Below are 15,744 nucleotides of genomic sequence, written 5' to 3'. Positions count from 1 at the left end.
AATAATGACAAAATCAGGGAGTGTGATGATGGCTGATCCCAAACGTCAACTGGATGAGACTCAGCACCTCCTGGGCAACAGGCCTTTCCTGTGGGGAAGGGTTATCTCAGGTGGGTTAATGAAGGTCAATGCTAACAATGGGGTGGCTGAAACCATCAATCAGCAATGGGGGGGACCTGGATTGTATAAAAGGGAGGAGGTGGCCAGTGACCTCAAGCTCCCAACCTGTGATTTACCCCTCCGCGCTGACTGCAGCCTGGAACTGTGAGCCAAGCCCTCGCTCCCTTCAGCGGCTTCTGCCAAGTATTTTACTACAGCCGTGGGAAAGACGGTGAGGGCGGGGAGTGTGCCTTACTACACTTCTAAAACTGTGGAAGTAAGGCCGCAAAGCACAGGTCGGTCTTCACACAGCCACCTGCAAGGCTGACCTAGGAGAAGACGATCTTGATGCTAGCCTTAACATAGAGCATTCTGGGGGCTGGAGAGATGGCTCAGTGGTTAGGGGCACCGACTGCTCTTCCAGAGGTTCTGAGTTCAAATCCCAGCAACCACATGGTGGCTCTCAACCATCTGTGATGGGATCTGGTGCCCTCTTCTGATGTATCTGAAGACAGCTACAGTGGGGAAAAAGATACAAGTCTATAAAAGAACAATGGGCATACAACTCTATCGTGTGTGTGTGTGTGTGTGTGTGTGTGTGTGTGTGTGTGTGTTAACCACATGTATGCAATGTCCACAGAAGCCAAAGAGGGTGTCTGATCCCTTGGACCTGGAGTTACAGGCCATTGTGAGTCGCCACCTTCTGTGGTACTTGGGAACTGAACTCAGGTCCTCTGCAAGAGCAGCACATGCTTTTAACCCCCGCCAGGCTCACGGTCCTATTTTAAAATTAGCAAGCAAAAGAAGCCTGAAAACTGGGAGTAATATCTATGTAGAAAGATGTCAGCGGAGGACATATAGAAGAAGGTCTTTCTTTTAGTAGGAAAAGAAAGAGCCTTGAGAATCCTCAAATATGTTGGGCCAGCAAGATGGCTCAGGGGCTTGCTGCCAAGCCTGAGGACCTGAGTTTGATTTCTTCCGACCTAAATGGTGGGAAAACTGAAAACTGCAAGTTGTTCTCTGCTCTCCACACTTACACACACACACACACACACACACACACACACACACATGCACACGCACACGCACATGCACACGCACGCCCACACGCATGCACGCACGCACAAATAAATGTAATATTTTTTAATATTTAGAAAACAGGGTGTTAGTACAGAGATGGATTGGGGGGGCAACCTGCACACATCTACAGTTCCTTGTCTGAACAAAAATTTTTTTGGGGTGGGTAGAAAATCTCCATCTTCCCTCGAAGTGTCGTCCCAGGACACACTCCAAAAAGAGAGGTAGTCATTAACATGACACCCAAAGGAGACAACATGCTAAAACCAGATCTCATTTCGAGTCGAAATTAGATTGAAAAATGAACCTGTAGACGGAAGATTTATAACCGGTTAATAAAGGGGTTGAGGCTATTGGGGTAGATCCTTCATCTTCCTGATCGTTGCCATGGAGATGTCCAACAACCCTTAGAGAAAAAACGGTACTTGGAGGGTAAAACCGTATTTCCTAAGCACGACTTCTCAGCACCTCGATCCTCACAAGCAGAAAGAGTAAGACCCGAAGGAGGGATTACATCACGAAGTTCAGTTAGCGGAAGAGAGGGAAACTCTAATCAATCAACTGCTATTCATATAATAGTTCCCCGCCCTGGGGTCTGGCCTGAGCTATCGTCTAAGAAATTGAGATCCTAAGGGAACAAGGAGGGGGCTAACCACCCTGGGTGCCATTGAGGTCTCAAAAATGGTCTCCATAATTACATGAGACCTTACTTAAGACTAATGTATATAAATGTTATAGTTTCTCCTTCGCTCTCCCCTCCAGGAAAACCCCAGAACCTCAGCCCATCAAAGGCAACAGTCCCATCTCCTTCTTCCCATTCCCAGCAGGTCTTTTTCTTTTTTTCTTTTCTATTTTTTCTTTTTTTTTTTTTTTTACCTGGTTCTCTGCCTCCGGGGAGTAGGAACTTTCAGCCCCGCCTTCCTGCCCATCTAAGCCCCGCCTTCCCGGCCCACCTGTGTGCCCAGCCCATGACGTTGCCGCGGGGCTTCAGCGGCCCGCAGGATCCCGGATCCTTATTGGTCCATCCGCTCACCGGCCTGCACAGCCCACCAATGGCAACGGCGCTGGGCGGGGGGAGTGCCCACATCCAAGATGGCGCCCCCAGGAGCTGGGAGCGGGTGACCGGCGGCGGGGAAGCGGCCTGGGCTGGCCCTCAGATTGCGGGGTCCCGGGGGCCTGTCGCGGGGCGCCCCCGTGACCCACTGACCAGGCCTTCCCCCGGGCCAGAGCGATGGCCGCCGAGAACAGCAAGCAGTTCTGGAAGAGGAGCGCCAAGCTGCCGGGGAGGTGAGTCCAGGACGCTGAGGGGAGTGGGGATTGGACCCAAAGCCTTCCAGATCTTGATCTCTGAATCCCGCCGTCCTGGGGCGCCCCCGAGGCCGGAGGGCTGGTTTCGGAGTAGCCCAGGCTGGAGCAGCTGTCAATCAGAGGAGCCTGGCCAGCTTGGGTGTGGGGTGCAGTCTGGGGTCTGGGGGCGGGGAACCTCAGCTTGGAGGTGTCGGGGAACCCGGTGTGAGGGGCAGTGGAGTTGGGCGAGTTGACATTGTCAGTCTGGCCTTGGAGGGCCACCTGCAGACCGCTTCCGACTTTGTACAGAACTACTCAGGGGTCTCCAACAGCATGGGTGGCTGCCTGCATGAGGGTGGATGGCCCCATGGCCTTGGGTCCCAGTCCATCACCTTCCTGTTTTCTTTTTGTACTCCCCAGGGGTTCTGATGGGGCAGGCCTGCAGGTTATGAGCAAGGGAAAGTGAGGGGGAATTCTCAACTCTGACCTTACTTTGTCTTGAGTTGGTCCTTTCTCATTAGAAATTATTACAGGGTGGCCACAGGGTGGAGAGTAAGTTACTTCTGACATTTTCTTTTTTTTTTTTTTTTTTTCGGAGCTGGGGACCGAACCCAGGGCCTTTCGCTTCCTAGGCAAGAGCTCTACCACTGAGCTAAATCCCCAACCCCTCTGACATTTTCTAATCACTTGCGCAATCCCTGAGAAGTGATGTGCTTTTAGTGTAGATGCATTAAATTCTCTGAACCCTCAGTTTTGTTGGAGAGCAGGCCTCCTGAGCGACTTATTTTCTTAGTGTTTCTTTCTCTTCTTGGTGTATGTTGACATTCTGAACAATTGTCTGTCTGTCAGTCAGCCTTTGGATTACTGGCTCAGTTTGTTTTGGGTGGTGTCCTGAAAAGTGAAAAGCCCTATGTGTTTTCACTACTGGATTTAAGATTTCTGCCAGTCACAGGCTGCTTGGTGTTAGAATTTGTGTCTGATCATGGCCCTCACGTGTTATCTTTCCTTAGTGATTTGCCTGTAAGTCTTTTTGTTCAGGTGTACTCCTTTGACTTGTGACCTCGATCTCTTACCCTCCTCCTTTCTCTCCCCCCCTCCTCCCCTTCTTCCTCTTTCTCTTCTTTCTCTCCCCCTCCTCCCCTTCTTCCTCCTTCTCTTCTTTCTCCCTCTTTCCTTCTCTCCATCTCTCTCCACACTATTGAGGACGCTCTACCCCTGAGCTACACACAGCCCCCGCTCTTTAAGTGAAAGAGAACCGAGAGTCAGCCTTGGCTGTGTAACTTTTCTGAGCTGTCATTAGACACGTGGAGAAAGTTTAGTGACCAGGTTTTAGCAACTCGTATTAATATAATACCAGGGGAGGCAAGGGTAGCTTTGGTTTGAAGTGCTGTGGGGGTTAACGGTGTTCACACATTGAACAGTGACACCGTGTTTTTAGATAAGCTCCGCTTCCTGCCACTGATTTCTTTTCCTTCCTGCTTGAGCGAGCTCTCCAGTCTCGCTGACTGCTCTTCTCTGGGAGTTTGCTACAGAGGGATCATGACAGTTTGATATCCTGAGATAATAATCGGTGGGGGGAAAAACTGGTTACGTCAGGAAGCAGGGGTGAGGGCAGTGGGTGATGGATGATCTTTGTGCCTTTGGACGGCCAGATGTGGTGCACTAATGGTCTTTTGTTTCCTTTATTTCTTCTACTGGCCTATGGGAAGTCAACTTTTTAAAAAGTACTACTTTAAATAATTACATTTATTTATCTGTCTAATTAGAGTGTGTGTGTGTGTGTGTGTGTGTGTGTGTGTGTGTGTGTGTCCAAGGGTGTGCACTTGTGCATGTCACAGTGTTCAAGTGGAGGTCAGAGGAGGACAATTTACAAGAGTCAGTTCTCTCCTTCCACCATGCGATCTCAGGGATTGAACTCAGGTCATCAGGCTTAGGGGGAAGCATCTTTATCTGCTGAGCTGTCTTGATGGCCCAAAAGCATTACTTTGGCTAGAGTAGGTGGACTCTTCAGTTTCTCCAAAGCTCTGGCTTCCTCTTTTCATTTTGAAACGTGGAGCCGTGGAGGCGAGAATTTTGGAGTCCAGATCATCATGATTTATCATTGTTGTTATTATTTTATTTTTATCATCATCGTCGTTCAGATCCTCTTACCTGCAGGAGTCGCAGTCTACCTCAGCTTCAGTTTCCTATGAAGTGGGGAATAAAATCTCTTCCCTCAGAATCATCCGAAGGCTAACGGGAATGCCCTATTTGTATAGAACCCATTGTAAAGAACCCAGGACAGCGTTTATTTGCTACACAGTACTTGCTCCATAAATAGTCATTATTAATTACCCCCTCGTTATTAGAGCAAGCAAACATTTAAAAGGATGTTTCTCAGCTCCCAGGACTAGTTATTTGTCTTTTTTATTATGGAGGCATAAAAATGTTGCCATGATCCATAAACCACAATCCATACCTTGCCTGGCCAGGGGAGTGTTATCCCCTGTACACGCTCGTCAGAGAGCCCCAGAGCTCAGGGCTGTTGGGAAAAGCTGCTGTTTGTTCCCATAGCAGGCATTTTGGTTCCAGAACAGAACTTTTACATCTGAACTCTTCCCAGTCTGTGGAAGAGGCCTTTCCTCGTGATTCAGCCGATGAACTAGCTAGTGCCAGGTCCTCAGAAGTGTAGAAAGAAAGTTACTTTTCTCTCCTTTGCAGTTTGAAAGGTGAGAAAAGTGTAAATTGTAGCTGGTTACTTTCAGTTTCTTTGATCAGGATGGAGAGTAGTGACAGCCGACAGCTGGAGTAGAAATTTTGTTCGAGCCTATAGCCTACGTTCCAAAAAAAAAAAAAAAACCAAAGTGGGCCAGAGAGATGGCTCAGCTGTTAAGAGCACTGGCTGTTCTTCCAGAGGTCCTGAGTTCAAATCCCAGCAGCCAGTAGTAGTTCCGTAATGGGATCTGATGCCCTCTTCAGTCATGCAGGTGTACATGCAGATAGAGCACTCATAGACGTAAAAATACATGAATAAATAAATCTTTAAAAGAATAAAACCCCAAAGCATTCTTTAAATTTTGTTTTTTTGTCACTATATAGCCCTGGTTGTCCAGGAACTCAACTATGTAGACCAAGGCTGGCCTTGAACTCATAGAGATTGGCTTGTCTCTGCCTCCCCAGTGCTGGGATTAAAGGCATGCATCAGCACTGTCCTGCGGGGTTTGTTTGTTTGTTTGTTTGTTTTGTTTTTTTGTGTTTTTGAGATAGGGTCTCACTAAGTTCCTAGAACTCACGGTATAGACCAGGCTGGTCTCAAACTCAGAGAAATCCACCTGCTTCTGCCTCCCGTGGGCTGGGATCAAAGGTGTGCGCCCCCAGACCAGCATATTTTTATTTTAAGTGTTCAAGCGTTTTGCCTTCATGTATGTATACCACATGCACACCTGGCGTTGGTGGCAGAGGGAATCAAAGCGATTTGGATGCCCCTGGAACCGGAATCGTGAATGGTTGTGAGCTGTCACATGGGTGCTGGGAACCAAACTTTTGGGTACTCCTCAAGAGTGATGGGCATGCCTAACCGTGGAGCCATCATCATCCCCTCCCCACCAAATTTCTGTTGGTCTGCATTTATGTAAGTGGATCATGTGTGTCAGGGCCTGCAGAAGTTAGAAGAGGGCAGTGGATCCCTTGCTCGAAGATGACTGAGAGCAAACATGGCTGCTGAGAACTGAACCCAGGTCCTCTACAAGAACAGCCAGTGCCCCTAACCACTGAGCCACTTTTCCCACCCTTGATTTCAAGACGTTTCTGAAAAATATTTATTTTTTAGACAGTGTCTTATTATATGCTCTGGTTAGCCTCATTGTGTAGACCAGGATGGCCTTAAATTCACTGAGATCCAAAAAGGTGGAGTGCACTTTTAATCCCAGCCCTCGGGAGGTGGAGGCCGAGGCAGAGAGGCAGAGGCAGAGGCAGAGGCAGACAGATCTATGTGAGTTTGAGACCAGCCTTGTCTACAGAGTGAGTTTTAGGACAGCCAAGGCTACACAAAGAAACCCTATCTTAAAACAAACAAACAAACAAACAAACAAACAAAATACATAGCAAGCCATCTGTGCGAGTTTCAGGACAGCCAGAGAGAGGCACATGGAGAAACCCTGACTTGAAACACAAAACAACAATAAACATCACAGAGATCCATCTGCCTCTGCCCCTGGACGTTGGGATTAAAGGTCTATGCCAGCACACCCAGCCTAGGTCACCATACTGATGTGTAGGCAGATAGGCAGCGTGCGTCACTGTTACAAAATGGACCTATGTGCAGAATGCAGACTCAGTAACCTGACTGCCCGGGTTAAAATCCCAGTTCTGACACTCTCCAACCAGGTGACCTAAACCAAACCGAACCAAAACTAAAAAACTAAAAGGATAGTCAGGGCGTAGCTCAGTGGTAGAGCACTCATCTGAGACCTTGAGGTCAAGGGTCAGTCCCAGCACCAGGGAAATCCATTCTAGCCAACGAAGTGGTTGGTGACTTGGTCCTGTGTCTTCAGTGGCTATAGGACGTTCACACCCCACTCCCCCACAACCCTGGCTTTATCCACTTAAGTGTCAGGAAGGTGGCTAGACGCTGGGACAAATACCTTTCGCAGCTGCACCATACGCAGCCAAACCTCGAAGCGCTACCCCCAAGTTTTGCAGGGACAGGCATGGGAGGCAAGTTAGGTGGTCCCTGTATTCACAGTGAGCAAGGCAGAGAGGGCTGAGCCAGGACAGGGAGGGGGAAAGAATGGTCGAGTGCAGATCCTTGAGACTTTGCAGATCCTTGACTGTGGGGAGTAGGGAGAGGGAGGAGGGGTCACTCCCAAGGACTGATCCGTAGAGAGGCAGTGAAGTGAAGAGGCTAGTGGGCAAAGGCACCTACCACGGAGCCTGAAGACCCCAGGACCTGCACGGCAGAAGACACACACACACACACACACACACACACACACACACACACACACACACACACACAGAGAGAGAGAGAGAGAGAGAGAGAGAGAGAGAGAGAGAAGAGAAAAAAATTAACCCAGGTTTTCCAACAGAACACTGAACTCCGCCATACTTGATTTCCTTACTTATGGAGTGAGAGGCTTGGACTGAGTAGGCCTTGTGAGTAAGCATCACATGTACACGTGGGCCAGGCATGCTTGGCTCTCGGGAGCATCTCGGGAGCAGACTTGAGGGCTGGTGCAGAAGGTGGGCTCTCGTGTGCTGTCCTTTTGAAAGTAGCAAATCACTGGCCTGGGTGAGCAGCCGAGTGTGGCAAAGTTGTCGAACACTAGAACTCGAGGCTAAGACCCCTCCCTGTGGATAAGAAAAGACAGCTTTCCCGGGTCACAGAGTGAACTTTGGGACTCCTTACCCCAGTGCCCTGCCTCCCGGTGCTTCTGCAGTCTACAGAGTGTGGACACACATCACGAAGGGCGTAGGAGAGACCAGGGCAGTGTGAGCTGCTTGCCCCCCCTCACTCTTTTTTTTTTTTCCGGAGCTGGGGACCAAACCCAGGGCCTTGCAGTTGCTAGGCAAGCGCTCTACCACTGAGCTAAATACCCAACCCCCACTGTCCCCCTCACTCTTGTTTCTAGGCCTCCTGCTAGGCTTTCTCTTGTTTTGCTAGTAATTTTTTTCTGAGATGTTATTGTCTTTATTTTCTGTGTTTGGGAGTTTTGCATGCACAAGTGTCTGTGCAGCATGTGCGTGCAGTGCCTTGGAGGACAGAGAGGGCACTGGAGCCTCTGGATCTGGAGTCACAGACAGTTGTGAGCGTCTGGATGCTGGGATTTGGGTCCTGGTCCTCTGGAAGAACAGCCTGTATTCTTACGAGCAGAGCCATCTCTGCAGCCCCCAAATGCGTGCCATTAAAGTCAAGGAGGGCTGGGGATACGGCCCAGTTGGTAGAGTACTTGGGTAGTACGCACGAAGAAGCGCTGGGTCCAGTTCCCAGCACCACATAAAGCCAAGCGGGATGGCAGTGGTGCACGGTTGTAATCATGGCACTGTGAGGGCGAGGGAGGACGGTCAGAAGCTCAGGCACAGCCTTAGCCTCATGTGGAATTGGAGAGAACCCTATGCTCCAGGAGTATCACACGAACAACCAAACCAAGCCAAAGGGAGTCATGGTTAATATTAAGGTTGAGGTTATTAGTATTAAAAGAAGCTGAGATGCTGGCCCCCACTTTCTAGAATCTTAGAATTTGTGCAGGGGAGGCAGGAGGATCAGGGGTTCAAGAACAGTCTGTACACGGGACAACATGAGATGAGAATAAAACATTGTTGGTGAGACACTTGGGATGGAGCAGTCTGGCCAGCACTGGGTTCTGCCCCCTATTGGTGGGTGAGGGGGAGAAAAGAAAAAGTTGAGAAAAATGGCCGGTTCCTGAAGTACATGGTCACCCATGTACTTTTAACCAAGGTCTCTCCCTGTCCTTTGGTCGTTTGTCATAGCTTTTAGGAATTTGATGTAGACTAGTGCAGTGGCCGGTGTTTGCCTGGGCAGATCTATTATTTCCCATTCTTGACTTGGAAATGTTTTTGCTGGTAAAGTAAGTGACTACAGAAGCTACTGAATTATTGCCGAAACAGCCAACCTCGAAGCCTGGAAGACTCCACGGAGCAGCAGTGTGAATGGAGTCCCATTGCCAAGTTCTTGGCATTTAAAATGGGCCATTCTATTCTGGTGTTTGCTCAGCTTCCGTGTCTGCTGGGTCTTTCCCACCAAGGCTTCCCCAGTGTTGCAACTGGGTCAGAAACCTCTGGCAGCACTTTTTGTGGGTTTGCCTTCTCTAATGCAGCAGAGGCTAGCCCCTTGGCTGCATGCTGCCCATCCAGACAGAGCATGCGTGCTCTCTGGGCGCATGTCAGTCTGCGGCTTTCAGGTACCAGAGAGGAGACAGCTGACGCAGAGAGCAGGCCTGTGGAGCTCTCACTTTACCCACTCGGGCTGGTAAGTGCCCGCTGGCGTGTGCTGCCTGTTGACACACCACGAGGAAGCCACAGAGGCCACAGCTCCCTAGAAGCTGAAAACCTGCCCAGTGTTGGTGCTCCCCCAGCTGAGGAGAACAAACGGCTGGCTTTCCGGTTCTTCCACTGAGCATATGTCATGTTTGTGATCAGATAAAGTAGACGTGGAGCTGGGGTAAACAGCCAGGTGTGGACTGATCCTGCTGGGCTGGGCCTGGAGCTCAGTGTCAGCAGGCTTGCCTCTGGGAGCTGAAGTCCTGGGTCTCTCCAGCATCACAAGATGGGGAAGAGGGGAAGGGAGGAGGGGGAGGGCAGAAGAGGAGGAGGAGGAGGAGGAAGTGGGGGAGGAGGGGAAGAGGAGGAAGAAGGGGAGGAAGAGGAAGAGGGAGACCCATAGACATTAATTAGGGCTAGTGAGTGTGCTCAGTAGCTAAGAGACTTGCTCCCACAGCCCTGACAACCTGGATTTGATCCCTAGAACCCACGGTGGGAGGAGTGACTCCTGAAAGCTGTCCTCTGACCTCCAGCTATACGCCATGGTGTCTGCACTTACACACAGTGCACAAGAATAACAAAGAAAAGAAACGAGAGGAGTGTGGAAATGGACAGAGGGTCCCTGTACCGGCTGCTAGGGAAGGACCGTGACAGACATCAGTCAGGGTCTCCCTAATGCTTTACGTCTTCTGGGGCTGGAAATGTGGAGTGTTAGCGAGCGGGCCTGTCACCCATCACCCGTGGGTGTGTACTATCTTTTCCTTACATTTTCCTTTCTGCCTGAAGATGCTTTTACACTTCAAGCAATTAAGTAGAATCTTATACTGTAGTCTAGGCTGGCCTGGTGTACTCTACATAGCCAAGGCTAGCCTCAGCCTGCTTAGTTCTAGAATCGCAGATGTGTACCCAGCCACCGACAGGGTAGAGTGGCAACCAGCTTGTTCCAGCACTGAGTGTGTGGTTCTCAAGGGGCCTGGCTGGTACAGGCTCATAGATGAATTATTTAAAATTTTTTGAATTATTTTGTGTGCATATCTGGGGCAGAAAAGATTGTCAGGTCTTCTGGAAATGGAGTTTTGAGCTACCATGTGGGTGCTGGGAATTGTACCCTTATTTTCTAGAAGAGCAGCCAGCACCCTTAACCACTGAGCCAGCTCTCCAGGCCCTCCTAGGTGAATTGTCAAGTCAGTAAATGGGCACCTTTGCTCTCCCGCTCTGCAGTCTGTCTTCGTCAGGCCCCTGTGATAATCTTGGTTTCTCTTCCTTTTATAACTTCCCACCTGTCTTCATTGAGGTTCAGCAAACTGATTTATTATACAAAGTGTCCCTGGTTCAGATATATCATAGTCTAGTTCAAGAACACGCTAACAAATTCAATTTAGGCCCCGATGCCTCTGCTGCTGTGGACCGTCATTTATCAGAGCCTTTCTGGCTTTGCCAGCACATTAGCCAGCCTCTTTGAAAAATCGTCTCCTGGGAGCGGACGAGCCTCCTCCCTGGTAGTCGATGGCTCTGGCCCTTACGGTTTGGTATGCCTTTTCTCAGAGAGGACGTGAAGACCTTACTTTCTATCCAGTCAGCTAACCTAACCGGCCTGGTGGCATCTTCTGCCTTGTAGCGTTTATCTTAAATGAAACTTGAGATTTCAAGGCTTGAACCTGGGAGGTTCTGGAAATGTTAAAATGCAAACTGTGGCCCCTGTGTTTTAATTTTTGTTTTTGTGTAAGTTCCTTAGGTCTGTGCGCTAGGCTTTCCCTGTGCTCTGGTACCTCTTGGATTTTTCCTTTCCTTGTCCTTGGCCTAGGAAAGGAAAGGAACCCATCACTAGCCTTTTGGAGTTCGTACTTCTGTAGTGCTCTGTGGCACAAATCAGCTGTCTTCCAGAGAGGCTAGGGAGTCGATATTCCTAGAGCAGAAAAAATCCAGAACTCAGACTCACATGTGAGGAGATTCCCTCTGACCTCCAGAATGAATGTCAAACAAGTTTGAAAATGCCATCATGATCTCTAAGATCTTATATGCTTCTCTAAAAAATAAAGATGATATCCTGTGGAAATGACCGACTGGCCTAGATTCTTTTTGGGAAGCATCTTTTTTTTTTTTTTTTTTTTTCGGAGCTGGGGACCGAACCCAGGGCCTTGCGCTTCCTAGGCAAGCGCTCTACCACTGAGCTAAATCCCCAACCCCTTTGGGAAGCATCTTAAGATTTCCTCTATCATAAGAAACAAAAATGGCAGTGAGCTTGGGGGCTGGAGAGATGGCTCAGTGGTTAAGACTGCTCTTCCAGGGTTGGGGATTTAGCTCAGCGGTAGAGCGCTTGCCTAGGAAGCGCAAGGCCCTGGGTTCCGGTCCCCAGCTCCGAAAAAAAAGAACCAAAAAAAAAAAAAAAGACTGCTCTTCAGAGGACCTGAGTTCAGTTCCCAGCACCCATGAGGCGATCTGTAAGTCCAGTCCAGAGTATCTTCTGCCCTCTTCTGGCCTCTGAGGGCACTCATGTATGTGGTGGATATGTGCTCACATGGATGCAGACACACACACACACACACACACACACACACACACACACACACACACTCAATCCTATCCTGTTTTCTAAACACTGGGTGAGGATTAAACTATAAACATGGGAGGGAGGAAGCAAGTCAGGGTGTCTTGGCAGTGTGTGCTGTTTCCTTGTGTGTGACCCACCCCACAGGCTGCTCCTCACCGCCAGGAGCTGTGCTGCGCCTCCCAGCCCTTTCAGACTGTGAGTTTGTACCATATTAAGGTGCTGCTTGTAGACGCCGCTGAATCAGAGAGGGACTCGTTTGCAGGGGGAGCAAGTGCTCTCCCTGAGGCTGGGTCCACTCTGCAGCCTTTCACCAAAGCTCTCTTCCTGCCCCCCACCCCAATTATAAGATACAAACGTGAACACCTTTCACTTTTAGTACTTTTGCAAAAATATCTGATGTCATTATGCTTAAAGTTGTGCATCTGTGATGCCATTCCTGGTTGTCAACCTGACTACGTCTGGGTGAACTAAACCCCAAATGGCTGGGCACAGCTGTGAGGAACTGATAGCCCTACTGTCTCTCTCTCTCCTCCCTCCCTCCCTCCCTCCCTCCCTCCCTCCTTCCTTCCTTCCTTCCTTTCTCTTTTTTCCAGATAGAATTTTTCTGCATAGCCCTGGCTGTCCTGGAACTCACTCTGTAGACCAGGCTGGCCTCAAATTCAAACAATCCACCTGCCTCTGCCTCCTGAGCACTGGACTCCTGTGCACTGGACTCCTGTACCACCACCTTGCTGACTTTTTTTTTTCTTAATCTTTTGAAGTAGGAAGACTCACTTTTTTAAAAACTGTATTCTTCTCTTATACAATACATCCCGACTGTCGCCTCCCCTCCCTCCCCTCTTCCCACTGCTCCTCCCTCCCCTCCCCCATCCCCTGCTCCTCCATTTCCCTTCAGAGAAGAGCAGGCCTCCCAGTGATGCTAAGCGAACCCAGCATAACAAGATGCAACGAGACCAGGCACAGACCCTCGAATCAAGGCTGGATGACGTAACCCAGTGGAGGAAAAGGGTCCTAAGAGCAGGCAAGAGTCAGAGACACCCCTCCCCCACTGTTAGGAGTCCCACAAATGTCCCAAGCTAACAACCACAGTGCGAATGCAGATGACCTAGCAGAGAGAGACCCACGCAGGCTCCATGATTGTCACTTCAGTCTCTGTGAGCCCCTACGAGCCCTGCTTAGTTGATTCTGTGGCCATGTTCTTCTGGTGTCCTTGATCCTCCAGCTCCCGCAATCCTTCCCTCACCTCTTGCAAAGGGTTCCGTGCGCTCCTGCTAAGGTTTGGGCGTGAGTGTTAGCATCTGCTCCCCTCGCCTGCTGGAAGAAGCCTATCTGGGTGTGGAGTGGACGCTGATCTGGGACAGCAGAATATCACTGACTCCGTCACGGTTGGTTCTGCCATGGGTCTCTCCGCCATCCCGCTTAGTTCCTGGCCATCAGGCAGTGTCGGGCAGAGGATCCCTCCCGTGGCGTGGGCCTCATGTTGGCTACTCTCTCCAGCTCTGAGCCACCACAGCCCTAGGCCATCTTGCCGGCAGGACAGGTGTGGGAGCCTCACCAGGGAACTGAAGATCACCAGTTCAGGATCCGAATCCTCCGTTACTACGAGTCCTCACTAGGGTTCTCCTCATAGGTTCCAGGAGGTTTCCACATCACCCCCTAAATGCCCCTCTAGTCAGGCATCTCTCCCCGAGCTCTCACCCCCATCTCTCCCTCCCCACCTGATCCTTCCTATCTTACCCCAATCTACCATCAAATCTATTGTATCTCCCCTTGGGCCCCTCCTTGTCACTTAGCCTCCCTGGGTCTGGATTGTAGGGTGATTGATTATCCCTGACAGCCAATACCCACTGAGGAGTCAGTAGGCACCATGTTTGTCGTTCTGGGTCTGGTTGCCTTCCTTGGGATAATTTTTTTTTCTAGTTTCATCTGTTCACCTGCACATTTCTGAATACCATTCTTCTGTAACAGCTGCATAATAATCCACTGTGTAAATATTCCAGTGTCTTTACCCATTCGTCGGTTGAGGGACATCTGTTATTTTCAGTTTTCGGCCACTATAAATGAAGCTTCTGTGAGTGTCCTTGTGGTAGGACGCCCAAGAGAGGCGTAGCTGGGTCTTGAGGTAAATCTACTCACAGGTTTCTGAGGAGCCACCACACTGATTTCCCCATGGCTGTGCACGTTGGAACTCCCACCAGCGATGGAGGAGCGTTTCCCATCGCTCCACATCCTGGCCAGCTGTCACTTGTGTTACTGATCTTAGCCCTTATGACAGGTGGAGTCTCACGGTAGTTTTGATTTACATTTCCCTGATGACCAAGGGTGCTGAACATTTATTTCGTTAAGTGTTTCTCAGCCATTGAGATTCCTCTGTTGAGAATTAGGGAAGACCCACCTCTGCTCTGGGCCACACCTTCTGCTGGCATGGAAGCCACCTCTCTCCGGCATGTCCATTCCTTCACTGGCGTTAGAGCCTACTTCCTTGTGATTCTGGTGCCTACTGACGACCAGCCGAGACATCCAGCCTCTCGGACTGAGCCACCACTGGATTCTTGGACCTTCCATTGGTAGACAGCCATGGTGGAGCTAGCCGGACCGCGGCCTGTCAGCCATTCTAATAGACCCCTTTCTTTATACATAGATTCATTCTCTAAGTCCTGTTGCTCTAGAGAGCACTGACTAACATGGCACCTTGGACAGTTTAGCTGGCACTTATCTCATGTCCGTGGGACAGAACGGTCCCTTCCTTCAGGATGCTCGGGATTTATTTCTTTATTTAACTAGCTCCTGCTGGTAGAGATCGGTTTCTTTCCTGTTCAGTTGGTCTCTGGGTTTTTCTTCTCTCTCTCTCTCTCTCTCTCTCTCTCTCTCTCTCTCTCTCTCTCTCTCTCCTTCCTTTTTTTTTCGAGGCTATCTATGGTGGTGGCACCCACCTTTAATCCCAGCACTCAGGAGGCAGAGGCAGGAGTTTGAGGCCAGCCTGGTCTACAGAGTGAGTTCCAGGACAGCCAGGGCTACACAGAGAAACCCTGTCTCGAAAAACAAAACTAACTAAATAAAGAGTAAAAAAATTTACAATATGGACTAGACTGTGCCTACATTGTATGCAATCTGATAACTTGGAAATTTTATGTATTCTAGTGATTGTGTCTGTAACTCCTTTTGGATTATATTTATTTATTGTGTATATGTGTATATGTGGGTATGTGCATGTCATGGCACATGTGTAGATGTCAGCAAGTACCTGAGCCCCCTTGACAACCTCAGAGCATTTTTATTGTGACGTATCACACCACAGAATGTGTAATGGCTTGATGGGTAGTAAAACTGAATGTTCATTTCCCAGAAGCCCCTGTGTCTTGTTTGTTTCCACCCCTTCCCCATCACAGAGAGCCACTCCCTCTCAACCAGCCATTTCTTGTAATGGGACAGGGTCTCAGTGTGTAGCCTAGACTAGCCTTGAACTCACAATGTAGCACCGGCTGGGCTCAAGTTCACAAAGATCCACCTGCCTCTGGCTCCCAAGTACTGGACCGCCCAGACAGACAGACACAGTGTTCTCTCTGTTACTTAGGCATGATTCACGTTGTTACTCAGGCCCATTCCCCAGTGTCACTGCTAAGGCCTGTGCAGTTAACAGGTTACAGTTCGTTTCACTAGTCCTTAGAGAGGGACATTGAGGGGTTGACTTCTCCTTCGAGACTCAGAAGAACCATCCTGATCTGAGTGGTTTAGGTTTGCCTCCCGATGCA

General features: G+C 49.6%; 1 protein-coding gene across 1 annotated transcript in view; it reads left to right on the top strand.

Moving 5' to 3' along the window:
* Positions 1–2,251: 2,251 nt before the first annotated feature.
* Tbc1d22b (TBC1 domain family member 22B) overlaps positions 2,252–15,744 on the top strand; it is a 52,434-nt gene continuing 38,941 nt past the window's right edge. The window contains exon 1 of the mRNA XM_032888534.1: positions 2,252–2,463. Within this exon, the coding sequence (XP_032744425.1) occupies positions 2,408–2,463 (56 nt within the window). The 5' untranslated portion in view covers positions 2,252–2,407. The remainder of the gene's footprint in view (positions 2,464–15,744) is intronic.

This window comes from Rattus rattus, chromosome 18, assembly GCF_011064425.1.
Source record: "Rattus rattus isolate New Zealand chromosome 18, Rrattus_CSIRO_v1, whole genome shotgun sequence".
Taxonomy (NCBI): Eukaryota; Metazoa; Chordata; class Mammalia; order Rodentia; family Muridae; genus Rattus; species Rattus rattus.
This window is presented reverse-complemented; position numbering and strand designations above follow the sequence as displayed.